Below are 20,126 nucleotides of genomic sequence, written 5' to 3'. Positions count from 1 at the left end.
ATTGGTTTTTATAATATTATTCTATTAGGGCTTTGAAAAAAAGTTTTTTTTGGCTCTAATTGCAGTTTTATAAATGTTTGGTAACGCACTGTTGATTTTCTTCAAAACAGCTCGTATAGGCATCATTTGTTTATGCAGTGCAACCGTATTTTTTGTAAAATTTAAGATTTTTTTTAATTATTTTTTTTAATGTTTTTTAATAAATTAAATATGTTGATGCCAAAATAAATTTTAAAAAATATATTATTTTAAAGTATTTTTAAGTAAAAAATATTTTTAAACAATCAGAAAAAAAAATTATTTTTATAAAAACACCCTACATCATATTAACAAACACACAACATATAAGAAATATCAAAGAATTGTTTTTAAAGTAGCCATTTTTATTATATACAGCAGGACTTAACTGAATATTATTTTATAATTTGACTTTTATTTTTATAATCCAAAATCTAACCATCATCCTTTTTGTCTTTATGAAAAAATCTCTTTTCATTTATATACCTAAATCTTGTGAATGTATGTGTATTGTTTTATACAATTCAATATAGCATAAAAATTCATCTTTCAATTTTATTTTTTAAAATCATATGTAATTCTAACAAGATTAAATATTTTAAAATTGTATTTATAAGTTGGGTTGCTAGAATTTAATTCTCCACTTCCAAAAAGGAAATGGTGAAATATAACTTTAAAGATGTTGTATAATTTTTAAAATTATTAATACATGCTGAAATATAATTTTAAACCGTTATAATTCATTTTCTTGGAGCTCAAGATTTAATCACGTGTACCAAGAAATTCAATATAATTCATTTATTTATTATTATTATTTATTGAAATTTTCCAGGGGACTTGGTTGTTATATTAGTGGTGTTTGGATAAGACAATTGCTACATTTGTATATTTGGAAACTCATTTGAGATCCGTAACATTGTTTGGGGACTGATTTGTAGTTATCCTTTTTCCGTTGTTTTTCCCTCTTTTGTCAACAGATCAGAGAGATAATATCAGGGCCGCTAACATGAGGGGCCCGGGCAGTAGAAGAATCGCGTGAAGAAGAGGACGCGTGTCACGTAATTTTTCAGGAACAATCTCCACGACGAATCACCGTTCATTTACCCAACGAAGCTTGCTTGATAAAAATAAATAGATATAAATAAAAGAAAATTTCATAAATTTTATTTTTTTATTTTTAACTTAAGTACCATAATTTTTTTTATATTTGGATAGAAATATATAACAATAATTGCATCTTTCTCTTTATTTAAAATAAGTTTCATTAAATAACTAGTAAAACATTACAAGTTACCGCTTGAACAATATGAAATTTTTTATATTTAGACAGGCCTCCATAATAATAATAATTTTAGATTTTTTTAAGTCACCATTCTTTTTATAAATAAGAGTATATTTTTCCTTAAGCTAGTTTAATGTTTAGTCATCTCTAAAAGCTAATCTCTTGGGTTCGTGGGATAAATTAATTATAGACAAAACATGAGTGAATAAATGATAAAAAAAAACCAAGTCTAATAAAGTTGAATTGCCGCGTGAGGTATATTTTTAGACAAAAAATTGACCCATAAAGTATTTTTTTATGATTTGTTGTTTTTTTAAATTTAACAAATTCATGTATAAAATATATTTTTATTTAAATAAATTATATTAAAAACTAATGGACCCATGTCTAAAAGACATTTGAATAATATATTAAAAAACAAATATATTTGACTATATTCATACACCAACATAAAACAAAACACTAGATAATTTAAGTTAAAATGCGGTTCCATGACACGATAAAATACAATGTTCTTTAGTTGGTAACTCATGTCGAGTCAACAAAATCATCAAAAATCGATGCATGCATGCACGCATGCATTAATTTTTTACCCTAAGTTTCAAAATTCTGTCATCAGCCACAGCATTCAATCACATCTCACCTAATGCTCTCCAACTTTTAGTCAGGTGCGACCATATCTCACCACTAATGGTCTATATTTGATGGAATCTCTTGTTCGGTTAAAAAAATAAATGAATTTTTATTTTTTAAAAAAATAAAATAATATAATATATTCTCTTTTATGGTGCTCAAGCTTTAATTAATACCATTATATTAGTCGGACAAAAAATCATTAATTACTGTTTGAGCAACCATAGATAATTTCCATAATCAAAAGCTATTTTAAAATCGTTTTTTTTTTTAAATTTAAGTTCAATTAATACATAAATTGAATTAAAAAGAACCTTGATATGGGACTTATTATTATTATTATTTGATAAAAATGATTAAGCTAGTCGGTTGGATGCATGCAAAGAGCTAAGAACAAGCTCTCGTTGAAGAAGAAAGAAAGAGGGAGCGTAAAACATAAACTTCTCTGTAATCTATAGAGAGACATCGCATCATAAGCAGACAAGGCTCCTTAAAGTCTGGCTTATCAAAAGTAAAACATGCTCCTTAAACTCCGGATTCTATCAATCAGAGTCCCTACGACATAACAATATTGCAGCTAACGTTTGAGTTGCAAACTTCAACTAATAAACAATGTTAGAAGGCTGCTTGCAGTCAAATGCCTGGATTAAAAATGAAAGACAAATTGGCAGCACTGGTCTAGCAGTAAGGAACTCAAAGTCAAATTGCTAGGAACGCGAGAGCCCTGATTTGGATCCTCCTCCAGAACAAAAACTGGATTTGAATTCGTCCCTTCCAATTTCCATACACAGGTTGTTTACTCTGCAAGCTACATCCATCCTGCAAAAATATGTGATGTCCTCTTCTTGTTGGAAGACGAATACAAGGAATATTTCCTGCTTGTTCTCAATGCACATGGTTTGAAATGAACCAAGAATGACATTTCTAAATTGATCTTCGAGCTTCATTTACAAGATCTCAACTCAATTAACGCCTCCATTCCAATTTATTTGGGGTTGCCTACATACTTGCAGGTTACAACTATAGCACGTTAAAAAACAATCTGTACATATGACAAGGGTGCTGAATCATTTGTACAATTGGTCTGAGCGTAGCTGAATGTTATTTCACAAGTTATTGGGCTGTTTGGCATCTGTTTTCTAACAGAAAATGCCAATCGCTTCAAGAGAAACAACTATCTCATGTTTCAGTAGCCAAAGTGGAGTTATCACCATTAGGCGAGACTATGTCTGCAGCCGCAGTTATGGCATCAGAATTGTTAGCTTCACCATTAACCTTCAAAGGAAACATAAAATCCAGCATGAGCGACACGGAATATGTACCGACCAGCAACGATAAAAAAATGGAATAGAAAAATACAAGATTTGCTTCAAAGAATATCTCGCCCCCACACGATAACAAAAAAGGACTTCAATGAATGAGAAAGTGCATATTTTCCAAAGGCATGCACCTGTGCAACTGTCTTCATAGAAGATTGCTGAATACTCAGGATTGGAACCTTTGAAAGGTTTCTTAAAACACCCTGCAAAACCCACACTTCCCAAGTGAGATGACAACAATAACTACTGCCCATTATTTTTTAAAGTCAGTTGCCATGCCTTTACATGAATGGTTTATGAATTCAAGATTGTATGGAGTCCATCAAGGAGGAGTGATTCAAGATTGTATGGCGTCCATCAAGGAGGAGTGATTCAAGATTGTATGGCATCAATTCGTTAATAAGATGTTGAGCATCAATTTACCCAGATCATCAGGCATGAAACCTGATCAGTCAGATACCCGAATCTAACACTTTAACCTAGACTTTAGGGTAAGCTGATAACAGCATGAGAAAGAGACATGGTACCCAGGACGCAGTATTCATTGTAACTTGGCCAAAAAGAGATGTCAAAAAAGGCAAAAGGCAGGCCAGAAACCTGATAAATGACAATAACCTGCACGGATAACCTGACATAAATGCCCATGAACACATTTTATGTAGTTTTATGATAAAATCTAGGCCAAATATATCACATAAATTAAACAAGGATGCAGTAACTGCAATCAACATGGCTCAACCTGCAGTAAGTTCACAAGTTAATGTCAGAGGACACCAAGAAATTTACACACCTTGTTGGCCCACTTAAGTCCACATGCATTACAAAGAGTTCTTGGACCACTTGGACCACGACGCATCATTGGAGTGGACTTTGAGCTAATTCCACAATGATTACATCTGCGCAAAGCATCGGGAAAAAAGTCTATTCTCACAGTATTTTCACCATTTTTATGGAAATGACACAATGTTAAAGAAAAGAATCAAGACTCACAAAGTTTCCAGCATGGTCTCATCTTGTCCGGAACCCTGCATTCCACTGCAGCCAGATGAAGCCGAGCCCCCTTCATCAGAATTAGCCTTGGATGAAGTAAACTGACCCTTCTTACGCTGCATCCTGACAGTGGCTAATATATTAGAAGAAAGATATAATGGCAAACACTTGAGAAACCTCACCAAGCAAGTAAACAAAATTACAGAGAGAGATAGAGCTTCAGGTGGTGTCTGATTCCACATTTAACTTCAAGTGATGATTTCCATTAAAACTAGACGAGTCTCTCCTATAAGGCATGGAATCAGAAAAGCATGCTGATAATACCTGAGAGCAACTTCCTTCCGCACAGTGTAACGAATTTTCTTGTCAAAGCACCGCTCTTTTCTCTTCTCCCTGAACCGGCTTAATGAAGCAGCTCTGTGAGGTTGAATTGACCTTCCAGTTCCAGACAAGTCATAGATGCCCTAGGTAACATGAAGGTAAGGATAAAGCAGCACCGCATCAATAAATATATAAAATGGATTGCAAGAGGACTTACATGATTGGGCGTCCTTTGGTTAATAGGGACAGTCCCCATGGCGGGAATGCCAGAAGGGATTTCATAGCCACCCAAAAGCAACAACACTGCCTGCACCTGTAAAAATCACCACATTTTAACCCTGAATTACATGTCCAGTTTGCTTTCATTGACAAATCAACTTCAAAGTCAACATTTATTAAATTTCATAAATATAAATTGGCAAACACACTACTCCTATTCTGCAGTCACAGAAGCACTAGAGTCAACTACTTGAATGTTCACACTACATTTCAACCCCGAACATTGAAACACATTGATACAGAATATGAAAGCCTTTGTAAACTTAAAACCCTATCATGGCTAAAGCCTGATGTAGAAACCAAAATTTAAAGATACCGATTTGATTTCACATCAATACAAAAAACAAAAAGATCACAAATTTCACAAAACCAAACCTTCTCAAGTAAACTAAGCATTAAACCCATAATACAAGAACCCCCAAAATTCACCTATTCCAACCAAAACCAAATCAGAGGTAACAAAAGTAACCAAAACCCAGATACTAAATCCTACCAAAAAACAAAACCGAAATCTTATCTGGAGAATTAAATTCAAAACAAACACAAGGACTAACCTTGTCAGGAGCGACAGCATCAAAAACATAAACTTCACCCTGAAAAGACAGAGTGAGTTGGTCATTGTTTGCAGTCACTAAACCATAATCAGCCCCACCACCACCATTAGTATTAACATACATATCACTTGCTGCTACAGCCTCCCCAACAACACCACTACAACCACCATCTTCAAATTGAATGCTGTTGGTGTTATCTATTGACTCCTCTCCTCCACCAGCAATATTATTGTTATCCCCATCCTCCTCATCTACTAATTGGGCTTCTATATGATTCATTTGTACTGGCACTGCTGCTGCTGCTTGCCCATTGGAATTAGGCATCCTTTTTGCATTTAATGCTGGTTTAAGAAAAAACGCCAACAAAATAGGGCTTCTAAATAAAATTTTCAAAAAGTAAAAACAACCCAATATAGGGAAACTAGAAATCTATCGAATAATGTAATAAAGTTATGATCTTTAATGGAGAGAAAACCTAGAATTTGGGGGTTAAAATTGGGTTCAGCGTGTTTGGATGAAGAGAAGAAAATGCAAGAGAGACAATATGTGAAAGAGATTAGGGATGGGAAATGGGGCATTGAAATTATGGTAATTACGGTTTTGTGCCACTATGAACTAGTGGCCACTAGGACAAGAGTGAGTGATTTTAGGGGAGAAAAAATCTTTTCACATTTTTTATTTTAAAAAATATTAAAATACTACTTTTAAAATTTTTAAATTTTATTTTTAACATTAAAATATTAAAACCTTCGATCAATATTTTAAAAAAGTATTTTTTAAAAAAAAACCTAATCTAGTTCCTAATATATAAAACTTTTCACAATTAACTCCCATAACAAAATACTTTGTCAATTGGGTCCCTGATGTTTCACACACATCTCAATTGAGTCCTTATATTAATTTTCTTTAGTCTTTCCATATACTTCGATACTTTATGAATTAAAATTACGCTGTTTTGGTAAAGAAAATTGAGTGAAAGATAACATAAATTTAGAAAATGATCTAAATGAAAATTTATGAAACTCTAGGACCTGATCGATGAAATGTTTTTCTTCTGGACTTGATTGAGAATAAGTGATATATTAGGTACACTCCTGTGGTTTCCCTTACAATATAACGAAGAGACATGGAGGTTTGGTGGACTTTAATGACACGCGTCAAGAAATGATTGGGTATTGCGTGCTTGCCAAAAAAAAAGGTATATCTTTGTATCTCTTATTTATTTCCTCTCTAATATTTTTCCTTCTTATCTATTTTCTCTCTAATTACTGAAATCCTATAACCCTAATTAAATTGTGTGATAGAGAGAGACAAATCCCTCTAGTTACATTCCACCCATTCAATGTTTAGTCAATGACAGGTCAGCTAATTTGAAAGTTAACCTCACTAAGATATGGGCCACGGAAGACTATTGATATGAGTTAATAAAGTAAATTTTAAAAAATTAATATGTAATGTTTAAAAAAATATTAAAATTTCAATGGCAAGCTTACCAGGATAACAAGTTATTATTTATTTTTGTATTTTAAAAAAAATTTAAATTTTTTTTATCTCAAATTAATTTTTTTTTTTTTGTGTTTTCATATAATTTTAATATACTGATATAAAAATAATTTTTATAAAATAAAAAAATATTATTTTGATGTATTTCCGAGTAAAATATACTTTGAAAAGTAATCACAAGATTGGTTGCGTCTCGATCAAGATTGAGTTTAATAACAATGAGTTTTTAAGATATTTAAAAATGTGATTGTGATTGTTTATTTAAAATATTTTTTATTTAAAAAAATTTTAAAATAATATTTTTTAATATTTTAAAAAATTATTGTTTAATATCAGTACATTATAATAATTTAAAAAAATTTTAAAAAAAATTAAATTAAAAAAATAATTTTTCATAAAATATTATTTGAAACGTAGTATTGCAAGCCAAAATAAATGGTTAAATTGTCGTGGAGGTTAAAGATTGGAAGAATAGAAATTGGGACTGCTCTTTCTATCATCTGAGATTGATGTCTGTGTTGATATTCTGGATAAGAAGGATTCTTCCTCTTCGTATGTGGAACGCGCCACTACTTGAGTTTTTTTTTTTTTTTTTTTTTTATTTACGTAGGTGTCCGGACCAGCTTGCGTGCACCACGACTAATCCCACGGCTCACTGAACATCCTGCAAACCCAGTGAACATGTAAGGCACCGCGGGGGTGACAGGCGTGCACAACGAGGTTTGAACCTAGGATGCAGAGGAAAGGAACAAGTCCCTTCAACCGCTGGGTCAAGACCTCAAGTACTTCTTTTTTACTTTCACGGGTTGTTTGGTATTGAGTTTTACCTTGTTTTTTTTTTGTTAAAATTTGAATTTTTTATTTTAAATTAATTTTTTATATTATTTTAATGTGTCTATATTAAAAATAAATTTTTTATAAAATATTATTTTAATATATTTTTAAATAAAAAATATTTTAAAAAATAATTTTTATCACATGTATAAACATCTGTCTAGCCATTTCAGGAAGCCAGTTTTTATGCTCAGGGATTAAAAACTAAATAAAAAGAGATATTTCTCCTAATTTATTGAATTTTGGGCTTGTTGGATATTCGTTATGGATAAAGTCCAAAAAATTCAAGTTAAATATAATATACTTTCGATACAAAAAATATATAAATGAATCTGTTTTTTGAATTATTTTGAAGTAAATTACATACTTTTAAAATATAAAATATAAAATATATCTACTTTCATCCTACTGTCTCCTTTTTTATCGCCTCGCGTAATCAAACTTCATCTAAAAAATAGTTATTATTTATTTTAATAGGAAGAAATATGATAATTATTGCCTATTTAAAACATTTTATTAAAAGTATAATTTACCTATAACTTTTTTATATATCTAAAAGAATGGTTATAAAAAAAAATAGTTGAACATCTTTTAGGATCAAGAGATGTAACTATTGTCCATATTATTTCTATTTCAATTCGGGTTTTTTTTTAAAATAACCAAATTAATTTTTTAAAAAAAATTAAAATCAGTCCAAACCGATCGGTTTCGGTTCGGTTTAATTTTTAGGACAAAACCCGGTTCAAACCAGTTTGACTTAGTTTTCTTAGTTTAGCTCGTTTTTTTTCGGTTTGGTTTCAGTTCGTTTTTTTTTGTTTCAGGCTTATAAAACCGAAACGGTTGGTTTTTTTAAAATTTTAATTGATTTTTCCAATTATTGTTTTTTATTTTTTTTCAATTTAATCAGTTTTTCAATTTTTTTTCTTCCCTAGCCTATCATCACCATGCTAGATATTTAAATTGCAATTAAAATAAAATGAGAAAAAAATAATAATAAGAAAAAATGGACTATAAAAACAAAAATAAGGAAAATCAAAGGGTTTATGGAAGGATGGATTTTTTTTTTTAACTAAGAAGTTTAATTATATAACATGCCATTAATAGTGATATCTTCAACATTAGGAAAAAATTAGAAGCACTTGTAAACAGTGAAATGCAATTAGTTTGTAATTAATTTTATTTGAAAAGTGTGTTAATGGGGGTTAAGGTTGAGGAAAACCCTATCATCCTTGTGATGCATAATATTTTATATTTATTTTTGTATATTTTGATTGCTTGATTCCCCCCCGTAAAATGATAGTTTAGGTTTATTTTGAAACAAAGTAATAAATTATATTTTCTTTAAAATAATTTAAAACTATGTGTGTCTGAAATGATTGAGGAACATGCAATGAGTATATGTAATAATCACTAGCACACTTCTTGGTTTTTTTTTTTTTTTTTTTTAAGATGAGATCATATTTTTATCTTAAAAAATGATATCATCCTTCCAGCGCTTTTATTTTGCCAATTTTCACACAATTAAAGTATAATTAGATAATTAAATCATTTTTTTTTATATAAAAACAATATAATTTTGTTCCCTTTTTAAATAAAATCTTTGATATTAATTTGTTAGATTTAATTAAATCAACAATGTCACTAATTTAATATGCAATATTAATTCAATTTTATAATTAGCTAGTGTTTTCATTTAAAAATATATTAAAATAATAATTTTTTATTTTTTGAAAATTATTTTTAATATCAGCTCATTAAAATAATTTAAAAATATAAAAAGGATGTTAATTTAATATAAATAAAAATATAATTTTTTTAAATACTTTTAAAACATAAAAACAAATAAAATTTTAATTTAGTTAATAATTTTTTTAATTCAGGATTTTTTTTTTTTTTTTTTAAGGATACCTGTAATAATACAGCTGGATTGGTCTTTTCATCGAACCCAAAAATGCTATTTTATGGGGAAGTGTAAAATAAACGCATAAAACACTTTCCTCCAAATTCCGAAACTTGGATAAGAAACTGCCAGGAGAGAAGATATCTCAAAGGAAAAAAGAAGAGAAGAGAGAAAGAGAGAAACCATGAATGTTGAAGAAGAGGTTGAAAGACTCAAAGAAGAAATCCAAAGGCTTGGCAAGGTCCAGCCTGATGGCTCCTACAAGGTAAATTTACGTGTACAGTTTCATTATATTTTTTTTTTTTCTGGAATTTAAGCATATGATTTCTTTGAAAATGCTATGATCCGGATCTCCATGCACTGGATCTGTCATCCATTTTCTTGTTGAGTTTGTTCGTAAAACTTAGATCTAGCTGCTGCTGCTTCTTGTTCTTCCTTCCACGTTGGCTCTTCTGTTCCATTATCATATATGCACAAGTTGCAGGATGTAAAGGTCAACGGTTTGGTGGTTAAGTTTATGCCCTTTGAAGATTATTTTTGAAGGAGCCCACAATACAGAGTTTTCTGGTCCTTGAACAACGGTTACAGGCAGCAAACACATCGAACAGTTTGCAGTTTCTGCAAATTTCTTTAGATCTAGTGTCTCTCACCTCTCCACCACTTCAAGACTATGATTAACTTTAGCATTTCTGATCAACAACAGCTTTCTTAAAAATCTTGGGTCTATTTTTAGCTACTCGAGTCCTTTGAGGGATCCCTTGTCATGCCAGAAGCAGGTTTTCTCCTTAAATGACATGATGTTTTTATCTCGTTGATTGTCACTGGGGTTGATATTCTAGCGACTCTTTGGCTATTCAAATTTTATTGCCTTTTTAGTTTTGAAGATCTAGGATGTTTCGAATCTGATTTTCAAACATTCTGAACTAGTCGAGCACCTGGAAAATGATCTGTTGCTGATGCATTTCAAGTTTATTGTAGCAGTAGCATGCTCAATATTCAAAAGCATAGCTAATGGAGTTAGAGGGTGACAGGAAAAGGAGAAGATTAAATAAAATTGTCATATACTCAATATTACAAGTGATACATATCGGAGTTCAACTAATCTATGATTTCTGCTTGTTTCATAATTACAACTCAGGTATTTGCAAAAGAGAAACTGCCCTAGAGGTGGTCCCCTGCATCCTTGCTCTCTTGCTTTATATGCCTGCTCGTTTTCAACATTACAAAATGCTTCACAAAAACCAAATCAGTTGTCTAAAAAAAATACAGCATACCTCAGGTGGATAACTGCTGCATTATGATTCCTTACCTGTGTCAATTCTTGAAGATGTTCTCCAGGTCACAAAAGTTTGATCATGCTCGAGGAAAAACATGATGCATTGCATACAACTTACTAGTTAGGTATTCACCATCCATTAATCCATACAAGACAAGGTTCAAATTGTTAGTATTAGATATCTTCACTCTGTAATGGACATCGCTATCTTTTTTCTTGATATACTCAAGGAACTAAATCATCTGATTGCATGCACCAGTCCGTGTGAACAGGCATGCTCATGAATCTCAAGAAACCAGACCTAGGAAGTTGGAAGTTGGAAGTTGTATCACCTATTCCTATAACAAGATCTTAACATGCTGTTTTGTTATCATTTTTCCCTACCAAAAACTTTGTTTTTCTGCTTTGTAGGTTACCTTTGGTGTGTTGTTCAATGACGATAGGTGTGCAAACATATTTGAGGCATTGGTAGGTACACTAAGAGCCGCAAAGAAGCGAAAATTTCTTACATATGATGGTGAGTTGTTGCTACAAGGAGTCCATGACAATGTGGAAATCATTCTCAAGGCAGCACCCCTCCCAGCATCAGAAGCTGCAACTGATTCAGTTGTGAAGAATTAAAAGAGTGTGGAGTTTGTATCCAGCAGATCCTTTTGTTGTGACATATATCTTGTTGTATGAATAATACTGTTGTTCTAATTAAGAAATACATTAAATGGACCTCTGTTTGCCTTCATTTACAATATATTTTTGCATGGAAAAGAGGTGGAAAAGAAAGTACAGAAAAAATAGTGTATAGTACTTCTCATTTGTTTGCCTTGGTAGAGGTATCTCTCGTCTTTCCAAGGTCATGAATCTCTTACTTCCATGCATAAAGGAAATTTGAGTTCCAAGCAAGGTGTAAAAGGCTAGATGAATAAATAGTGATGGAGGTGGGATAATGGAAGTGCTAATCTCATTTGTTTAGACATCCATCTATTTATGCGTTTTCTATATATATATATAAAGAGCAAGAAGAGTAAAGGACACGTCCATTTCTTTCATTTTTGCATTTTCAGTCCGTCTATTTATGCGTTTTATTATTTGCCTAATATTCAGACTTCCATCTACTCTTCCTCTAGCCAAACAACAGAAGGGATGAATTGCTTTCTGCTTTACACTTTTAGAGCAGAGAGATAATACTTGATATAATTCTATGTTCATCCTTCTAATTTTCATCATCTTCATTTTTTCTCCTAGTCAAAGATGGTGTCAACTTGGTCGAAATCTGACCCAAGGATAGCACCTTATTGTAACTATTTCTAGGTTTATTTTGTTATTTATCTATTTGAGTGATGAAAAGTCAACAAAACCTACAAAAATGGACACCAAGGATGCGCGACTCATCTTTCTCCAAAGAAAGAAATGGTCACTCACTCATCCATGGAGACAAGAGACAACCAAGGTCAGTCCTTACTCAATGGAAAAATATCGAACCATGTTGCCAAAAGTGTAATCAAACCAATGATCTTCGAAGAGTTGATATATTCTTTTTCCTCAAAAGGGCCTATTAATTAATAGCATACACCTGAAATATCTGCTATTTTTTTGTTTTTCTATGTACAAAAATCATGACCTCCACGAGGTGCATTGACTGTAAGCTTTTGAGTGTGGCCAGTTCAGATCATAAGAAGCTAAATGCGCGGGGTGCCCTCTTTTTTGTTGTTCATATTTAATCTACACATTTTTTTTTTTTTTGTATACTGAGTTAGGTTCACATGAATTTGAACATTTAGTTCTTTCGCTGTAATGAATTCATTCTTTATATTTCTTCTCATACCATTGGTGCGGTAGCAACAAGCCGTTGACTTATTTAATCATTCCTATGATCTTTGAGCATAAATAAGCTAAGGTACTCGAAACACAATAAAGAGGGTCAACAATTACCATCACGAACTTTCTTAACATAGGTTTTTTACCATTGTACATGTTTTCATTTCTTCTGTTTTTTGGGTAAAATATATTTACCAGCTCCATGAACATATATATATATATGAGTGGCCTAAGTATATCCTTTGGATCTCCCTACAGAAAGTTTCTAGTCTGCCACTGTGTCCATGGTTAAGGTGGTTCCATGTATTGAGATGAAGCTTCTATTACAACAAATAAATTGACAACCGAACCAGTTCAGGGCTGAATATTTGATGATTCTGGATTGCACAAGGAAATGAAATTGATATTACTGCAGGGTAATGTTCTACAATGCAGATACATATTTCAATCTGTTTGGACATAAGATTTGCAGATTCTCAAGGACACAATAATGTGCTGTTAAGATATAAAAGGGTGTGTTCTATGATGCATATACAGATTCCATCATTCATTTGTGTCCTCGTGCATGGAAGTTTCATATTTGGATTCAGGTGCAATCAATTTGAATCGAAGAGCTCGTTACCCAAAGCAATATGAATAAAAAACATGTTACATTTGACTGACTTAAGAAGCTTTCTTTTTTTTTTTTAGACTTCGGTTTGCATTCATTGACACTACATTTGGGCGGGGAAAGAAAGATGGATGAATAGGAAAAAGAAATCCATCCAGGTCAGAAGAATTGGGAGAGGAAAAGGCATCCATTTCCCTTTCTCTTACAACCTTACATTTCCTTGTCCTCTTTACTTCCAATCACTGCACAGTTTAGTTCCTATTTTCTTACCAACCAGAAAACTAAAAGAAAAGATTGCTTTCCATTATTTTTTTCCCTCTGGTTTCTAATATCTTGTCATTTCCATCCTCTCCCTTATCCATCCTCCCAACCACACATAGTATTAGATTCAACCCAAATCTCATCCAAGGAGCGCCTTGTCAAGAGTATTCTTGTACAAACTACATATTTTCAGAAACAAAAGGAAACTACCATGTTCATTTGACTATGCGTCACATGAACCCCCAAAAAATAAGATGAACAAGCTATAAATTTTATAAATCTTCCTCATCAACCAAAATCCCAAGTATCTAAAAGTGTACCGTTTCAACCCTGCAATCCTTCAAAGAATCGACAGTATCTTCTAAACCCATCTATCCTTTTCATAGGTGCAAAAACTACAAACTTATAGGCATTTAACTCTATCACTTAAAACTGTCCTAATCCGATTGGGTTTCCACAATTCCTTTAAACCAAGCAACCAATAATCCTTCAAGTGTAGTCAACCCAAAAATCCCTCAAAAAGTTGAGAGTTTTAGTTCTCAACTCATCTATCCTTTTTTATACGTGCAAAAGACATGTCTTTAGGCATTTGATTCTTATCATTTAAAGCTGTCAAAACCAGGAACCAACACTCCTAGGCTCCATGCACCATGTAAGAGTAAATAAATGATTAACAGGTTCAACAATTTCTTTAAACACAAACAAAAAAGAAAAAAAACATTGGGTCTAATAAACATTTTCTTCTTTTGAAGACTCTATATGAACTATTAAGTCCTCCCCTGATTTGAAACAAAGTTTTCAAACTGGATCGTTAATGCTACCTGTCCTAAACTGGAAATTTGCCAGTTCCTGATGGCACAACATAATGGTGTAACACTAAAACTATAAGTGCAGTATGATGTTCTAAAATGCAGATGTATTTTTGGAATTTGTTCTTTTGTGTCCTCATGTAACGGAGTTTAACCTTCCTGGTCAAGTATTAATCAGTTTGAATCAGTTTATGGGGAATGTTCTGTTACCCAATGAAACCAGCAACAAGATTATAACAGAAGGTGTGTTCTTTATCATGTTGTACAGATGTTATTGAAGGGACATGTTCCACAATGCTGAGACAAGTTAGTATTTGTTTGTTTGTGACTCATGTCAGTGTAGGTTTTGCCTTCCAATTCCCATTCAAGTATAAAAATGTTTGAATTAAATGTTCCAAGGTCCAATGATGAAATGCAAAGGACATGATAAGTTGGACAGATACCAGGATACGACATAACTAATTGGTTATGAAAACAAGATTTACAGAAAACAGTTAAGTTCACTGACAACAAATCATATTGCTGAATTGCCTATTCCAAAATGAGGGTTTGTCATAAAAGAAGGCAAGGATTAGCGTACACAGTTTGGTGAAAGAAAAGGAAACTAAAAGAAGCAACTGTGACTTCTTTGTGAAAGTAGTTCCAACCAAACATATTTTTATCAATATTGTCCAGTGAGGATGAATGCGTGAAGGAGGCTCTGAGCTGCTTGGGTTTCATCAGGGGTCCCAGATATAACAATAACCCTGTCACTTGTTCCTAGACGAGGTTCATGCACTATTACCTTGGCACCTGAGAACTGATTAACGAACACCAGAGGATAAGCTGAAGTAGATCTAAGATAAGATGTATAATGTATGTAAAAGTTTTTTAAGGTGTGAAACACTTTTTGGACATACCATTCTCAATTATTACTGAAATAATGAATAAGGTGTAAACTAAATTAAAAATAATGCAATCCTAATAATCAAGGAGACTCATTTCTAATGCCCAACTTCTATACCTGATGGGTAATTAGTTATAGAATATTTTCCTTAAAGCTTTCATATTTCTTCAACTTGAACACATTTGAAAGATAGAAAATTCAAAGGTATGGTTTTATTTATGCTTTTTATAATGAGAATCAAGTTAAAATTATTAAAGCCTTTCACTACTATTTTTCTTCTATAGGTGCAAGTCTTGTGTAGAGGAATTTAAGGTGCATAATGGTTAAGTTGGTTGTCTTCCAGGAATTTCAATCAGCTTATTTATAGGTTTGAGCATTTGAAATTAGTTTGGCATCATGGCAATTGTATGATATTTGAGGTCAGTTTCTGAGTACATTGGTTATAAAGGTGGTGGGCATCAAACTGATTGTATTGTGCCTTCTCTCTTGTTTAACATTTCAGTTTTGTGTAACAAGAAAGTTGGTCCTTTTTTACTTCAGCAGCTGGTACTATACAAGTTGTTGTCTTTTTACATCTAATAACGAGGTTGAATTTTACTTGTACATTATAGATGTAACCTTATGTGTCAAAACTTATAGGAAGTTTCAAACTGGTTGGCCTCAAGTTGTTAGGCTAATCCTATTCTTCATGTACGTCCATTTACTAATTTACAAAGATTGTGTTGATAATTCATATCACACCCACAAGAATAGAGGCACCATTAATATATCAGCACAGAAAAGAGTAACTTGCGATAAAGTAGGAAAAAAATTAACTTGCAAAATTTAAAGGGGATAAATAAAGAATTAAATTTCTTATCAAGCTAAGGAAAAATATATTCCGTATCTCATTAACCAGAATAGTCTGGACAAGGAGCAGGCACATTGATGCTTGAGAATTAACCTTAAGTGCTATTCTTTTGATGGTTTTAAACTCGGTTCACTGTGTCAAAATTATTTTCCCCTCCTTCAAAATAATGAACCAAAATAATAATACTAGTGATGCTTGAAGAAGCAACTTCTAAAAAGCCTTTAGGATTATCAGTGTAACAATGAAAACTCCATTCAATGAGTAATAAATCATATTGATTTACTTGTTTAACTATCTTGGACAACACAATGACAGCAGAAGCAAAACTAACAGAGAAATACAGGCAAAAGTGCCTACCTGTCTCAAACGAGCTAGATTGCTACCATTCTCCCCATATACAGAGCCAAAAGCATGCTCAGGAACTACGATCTCTACAGTTGTATTTGTAACAAAAACAGACTTACCTCCACTGCATGCCAGAGGAAAGAGTCAAAAGCTCATAAAGTGCAAGTGATCAGCAGTTTTAGATGACTGGTCAGGGAGAATGCTTAATCATATTTCAAATAATAGTAATGACTTATTTATTTCCTATAAAATTTGGGTAAAATGCCTTAGGTCTTGTTTTTCAGTGTTGCTTTCTTCTATTCCTGTTTACTGAAGGTGCACTAAATCTAATTACTGATTAAAATAACAATTGCCATGATGATGAAACTCAAGTCAAGTACGCTCCATCCCGAACTAGTCACAGTCAGCCACGTGAACCCTTTCTTTCCATTCACTTATCTAATTGGTTAAAGCTTCTAAGAATTGTGATATTGAACCCCTGGTGACACTATTGTGGTCGAACTCTTCCTCTTCTCACTCCTTCTGAAAATCAACAGTTTTTATTCTACATGCTATTTAATACAAGAGTAATGGTCTTATAGTTTTCACAGACCAAGTACACATGTTAACTAACCTGACAAAATCTAAGCCAGATTTAAAAGAAGGCAATTCTCCACTGAGATCTGATATGCCCCGTGGATTTACTCCAGGTATTGTCTGCAATCAGTCCCACCAAAACAAAGTGAACAAACATTATAACCCAGCAGGGGAAAAGACAAATATTAACATCCAACAGGGAGGAAGATAGTACCTGTGATCCCCATAACCTTGGTGAAGGAGAATGATCTAAATTACGTGAAAATCCAAGATGATCCATGCTCTGTGTTATAACAGTTTGGCGATTTAGATTATGAGAAATACCCACCACTGGCTGCAAAAAAGAGGCAGAATCCCTCCCTAGCTCCCTCGATGGACCCCTCCCAGGTCCCCTCAAAGGATCCCTCACTGGTTCCCTCACAGTTTCCCTCAACGAATCCCTAAATTCATCCCTCAGAGGGTCTCTCAATGGATCCCTCATAATATCCCTCTGTGGGTCTCTCAATGGATCCCTCATAATATCCCTCTGTGGGTCTCTCAATGGATCCCTCATAATATCCCTCTGTGGGTCTCTCCATGGATCCCTCATAATATCCCTCAGTGGCTCCCACGATGGATCCCTCAGTAAATCCCTCTTGGCATCCCTCACTGGGTCCATCAATCTCACATAGGGGCTGGTCTCAGCTAATACAGAAGAACTGCTCCTTGCTCCAGGAGTGCCCAGAATGCTAGAGAAAAGATTATCTCTGAGTCTTCCAGTAATGTGGTATATTGAATCTTTCACATTCAAAAAATCTCCCAAAATCTGTTAAAAAAACAACAAAACAGGCAATGAAAAATTGTGCTGTGTTAGACCAGGTCGGTAAAAGGGATTTGTGGTTGACCAGAATAAAGCATTGAACACTTTTTTTACTTTGAAAATCCAGAATTATTAAGAGTTATTAAGACCTCAAACCATAACTCTTGCATTTAATTTGAGATTCATTTTTAATTGCACCTCAAAAAAGTAAAAAGGGTGATCTTTGTTATCCATGCACTGTACCAACTAAAAAATGAATCCATTAAGACTTCATTATACCTCTACCACGTGATCAGTCTCTGGCACACACTTAGGGTTACCCTGGTCATGCCCTATTATTCGTATGCTGGTACTGGTTGCCTTCCGCATTTCTGAAATAATTGTGCCTCCTTTTCCCAACAAACAGCCAACTTGGTTTGGGGAAACCACGAGCCTCACACTAACAGGGGACCCCTCGCTTGAGCCTGGATCTAGACCCTTTTCAATGACGGACTCCACAACCCTCGAGAAAACAAGCACAACAGTCTTCTGTGCAGCTGAGTACCGAGACTCTGGGTTCTGCAGGAGAAGACATCGGTGCAATTAGTCATTAGCACTACTTCCCACATGATAACCACTGCTTGAATAGGAATATGAAAAAGGATACATAATGCCAAACCTCAGATGCAGTAACAGTGATTAGTCGCTCATCACACCCAGCCACCTTAGGTCCAATGCTTATAGTAGCACCTGTCTCATTCTGAAGAGCCGTGACTATGTTGCCACCTTTTCCAATAACACCCCCAACCCTATCATTATTACACAGAATTCTAAAAACCACTTGCTGTTGTGGTGTACTTGTGTCCAGAGTGCTGACCCTCTCGGGCTCCAACGAAAAAAGATGACTCCCTGAAGCATAATCAATGGAGCTATTCGTTACAGTGGGTGGCGCTACGGAATGTTGTGCTATGGTGGGTCGCACTGCAGAATGCTGTGGACGAACTTCTACACCCACTTCAGGAAAAGAGACTCTGGAAAGTGCCTCAACAGGTTTGCTGCTGATCACCCTTGTTTTATCAACCGGTTGACAATCTTGAAGGCGGTGAGAAACCGCAACAAGTCCTTTCTTTACAGCTGAAACGTCCCCTTCAATCTGCAAAAATTAACCATTTCCACAAGAGCAATAAATATTCATTTAACTGATAATGAATCTGTTCCCAGATCACAATAATGGAATTCAAAGCTCAATAATTAGTCTAGAAAAAAAAACTAATAAAACAAAAAAAAAGGATCAAAACTCTGAAATCAAAAACCCTATTATAAATTTCATTTACCTCAATCATCTCTTCATTAGAAGAAGCACAAGCAGGCAATTTATCAATCAAAACCTTAACTTTACACCCACAATCTTTCCTAATCTTCTCCACTGTTTTTCCTCCTTTCCCGATAACCGCCCCAACCGAACTTATCTCCGCCAACAACCTGCAAGAAACCAACCCCCCCGCCACCGAATCACTCTCCGCCGCCACCTCTAATATCCTCTCAAAAACCCTAACCAACGCCTCCTGCCCCTGGGAAACCTCAATTGCACTCTCAATTCCACTAAATACCACCGACGATTGCGTAACTGAACCAACTATCGTTATCACCCGATCCGGTGATTCGAGTGGAGCATCTTCTATCCGGATCTTAGCTCCGGTTTGTTGTTGCAAGCCTTTTATTATGTTGCCGCCCTTTCCTATAATGCCACCAATTCTTGACTCGTGACAGAGTAGACGGAACAAGACGTTCCCCGACGGGACTGGTGACGGAGCAGCTGAAGTAGAGGGATGGGGTTTGGAGCGTTTGTTTGCGGAGTATCCGTTTGTGGAATTCGGGTTCGGGTCGGGCAAGATGGTGGAGTAATATACGGGGCGTTTTGCTGGAGGAGATAGAAAAGGACTGAAACTGCTTGCCATTGTAAATTTTCTAGAGAGAGAAAGTGCTGTGTGTTTGTTTTTTCTCTGTCTAGGTCAACTTGTCTTCTCTCAGGGTAGAAGAAGGTGGGGTTTAGAGCTAGACAGGCAGAGAGAGGGACAGGGTAAAAAGCTTGCAGCTTCTAAGGCTCCGAAGTCCTTATCAATGTCATGTAAGGTAGTACTCTTAGCTTTAATTTGGTTCTATACTTTATATTTATTCAATTTATACCCTTATTTTTAATTGATTTTCCAACAATTGAAGTTTTTCTGTCCACCTGTTGTAATTCTTAACTTTTGAATCAAATGCTAGGACTTTAGGGATCGGGTACGAT

General features: G+C 33.9%; 3 protein-coding genes across 7 annotated transcripts; 1 reads left to right on the top strand and 2 right to left on the bottom strand.

Moving 5' to 3' along the window:
- Positions 1-2,890: 2,890 nt before the first annotated feature.
- On the bottom strand, positions 2,891-5,980 carry LOC118040312 (GATA transcription factor 24). 3 transcript variants are annotated; one of them, XM_035047210.2, is made up of 7 exons: positions 5,397-5,980; positions 4,781-4,876; positions 4,567-4,706; positions 4,243-4,365; positions 4,043-4,148; positions 3,293-3,455; positions 2,891-3,208 (listed from the first exon to the last, which is right to left on the bottom strand). In XM_035047210.2, exons 1-6 carry the CDS (start codon positions 5,718-5,720, stop codon positions 3,303-3,305), a joined length of 942 nt encoding a protein of 313 aa, XP_034903101.1. In that variant the 5' UTR covers positions 5,721-5,980; the 3' UTR covers positions 2,891-3,208; positions 3,293-3,302. The 3 variants fall into 3 exon arrangements, with proteins under 3 accessions (XP_034903101.1, XP_034903100.1, XP_034903102.1); XM_035047209.2 differs by having other exon boundaries at positions 3,384-3,455; positions 5,397-5,977; XM_035047211.2 differs by lacking the exons at positions 2,891-3,208; positions 3,293-3,455 and adding an exon at positions 3,462-3,867.
- A 3,736-nt stretch (positions 5,981-9,716) lies between these two features.
- LOC118040314 (costars family protein) lies at positions 9,717-11,645 on the top strand. The gene is made up of 2 exons (XM_035047215.2): positions 9,717-9,898; positions 11,321-11,645. Exons 1-2 carry the CDS (start codon positions 9,818-9,820, stop codon positions 11,528-11,530), a joined length of 291 nt encoding a protein of 96 aa, XP_034903106.1. The 5' UTR covers positions 9,717-9,817; the 3' UTR covers positions 11,531-11,645.
- LOC118040313 (KH domain-containing protein HEN4) lies at positions 10,675-19,957 on the bottom strand. 3 transcript variants are annotated; one of them, XM_035047212.2, is made up of 7 exons: positions 19,171-19,956; positions 18,516-18,989; positions 18,137-18,415; positions 17,273-17,863; positions 17,096-17,178; positions 16,495-16,606; positions 10,675-15,200 (listed from the first exon to the last, which is right to left on the bottom strand). In XM_035047212.2, exons 1-7 carry the CDS (start codon positions 19,792-19,794, stop codon positions 15,063-15,065), a joined length of 2,301 nt encoding a protein of 766 aa, XP_034903103.1. In that variant the 5' UTR covers positions 19,795-19,956; the 3' UTR covers positions 10,675-15,062. The 3 variants fall into 3 exon arrangements, with proteins under 3 accessions (XP_034903103.1, XP_034903104.1, XP_034903105.1); XM_035047213.2 differs by having other exon boundaries at positions 10,675-11,507; positions 19,171-19,955; XM_035047214.2 differs by lacking the exons at positions 10,675-15,200; positions 16,495-16,606 and adding an exon at positions 16,613-17,004 and having other exon boundaries at positions 19,171-19,957.
- Between the last annotated feature and the right edge of the window lie 169 nt (positions 19,958-20,126).

The sequence above is a fragment of the Populus alba genome, chromosome 7 (genome assembly GCF_005239225.2).
Source record: "Populus alba chromosome 7, ASM523922v2, whole genome shotgun sequence".
In the NCBI taxonomy this organism is placed as follows: Eukaryota; Viridiplantae; Streptophyta; class Magnoliopsida; order Malpighiales; family Salicaceae; genus Populus; species Populus alba.
Note: the sequence above shows the minus strand (reverse complement) of the source record. Positions and strands in the feature narration are given on the sequence as shown.

Excerpts from the sequence above, each read along its gene's own strand:
- LOC118040312 (XM_035047209.2), bottom strand. The coding sequence starts at position 5,720 with ATGCCTAATTCCAATGGGCAAGCAGCAGCAGCAGTGCCAGTACAAATG. Across the intron at positions 4,877-5,396 it reads ATGCTGTCGCTCCTGACAAG|GTGCAGGCAGTGTTGTTGCT; the intron begins GTTAGTCCTTGT and ends TGATTTTTACAG. Across the intron at positions 4,707-4,780 it reads ACCAAAGGACGCCCAATCAT|GGCATCTATGACTTGTCTGG; the intron begins GTAAGTCCTCTT and ends CATGTTACCTAG.
- LOC118040314 (XM_035047215.2), top strand. The coding sequence starts at position 9,818 with ATGAATGTTGAAGAAGAGGTTGAAAGACTCAAAGAAGAAATCCAAAGG. Across the intron at positions 9,899-11,320 it reads AGCCTGATGGCTCCTACAAG|GTTACCTTTGGTGTGTTGTT; the intron begins GTAAATTTACGT and ends TCTGCTTTGTAG.
- LOC118040313 (XM_035047212.2), bottom strand. The coding sequence starts at position 19,794 with ATGGCAAGCAGTTTCAGTCCTTTTCTATCTCCTCCAGCAAAACGCCCC. Across the intron at positions 17,864-18,136 it reads AGACTGATCACGTGGTAGAG|ATTTTGGGAGATTTTTTGAA; the intron begins GTATAATGAAGT and ends TTTTTTTAACAG. Across the intron at positions 15,201-16,494 it reads ATCTAGCTCGTTTGAGACAG|TTCTCAGGTGCCAAGGTAAT; the intron begins GTAGGCACTTTT and ends TTCGTTAATCAG.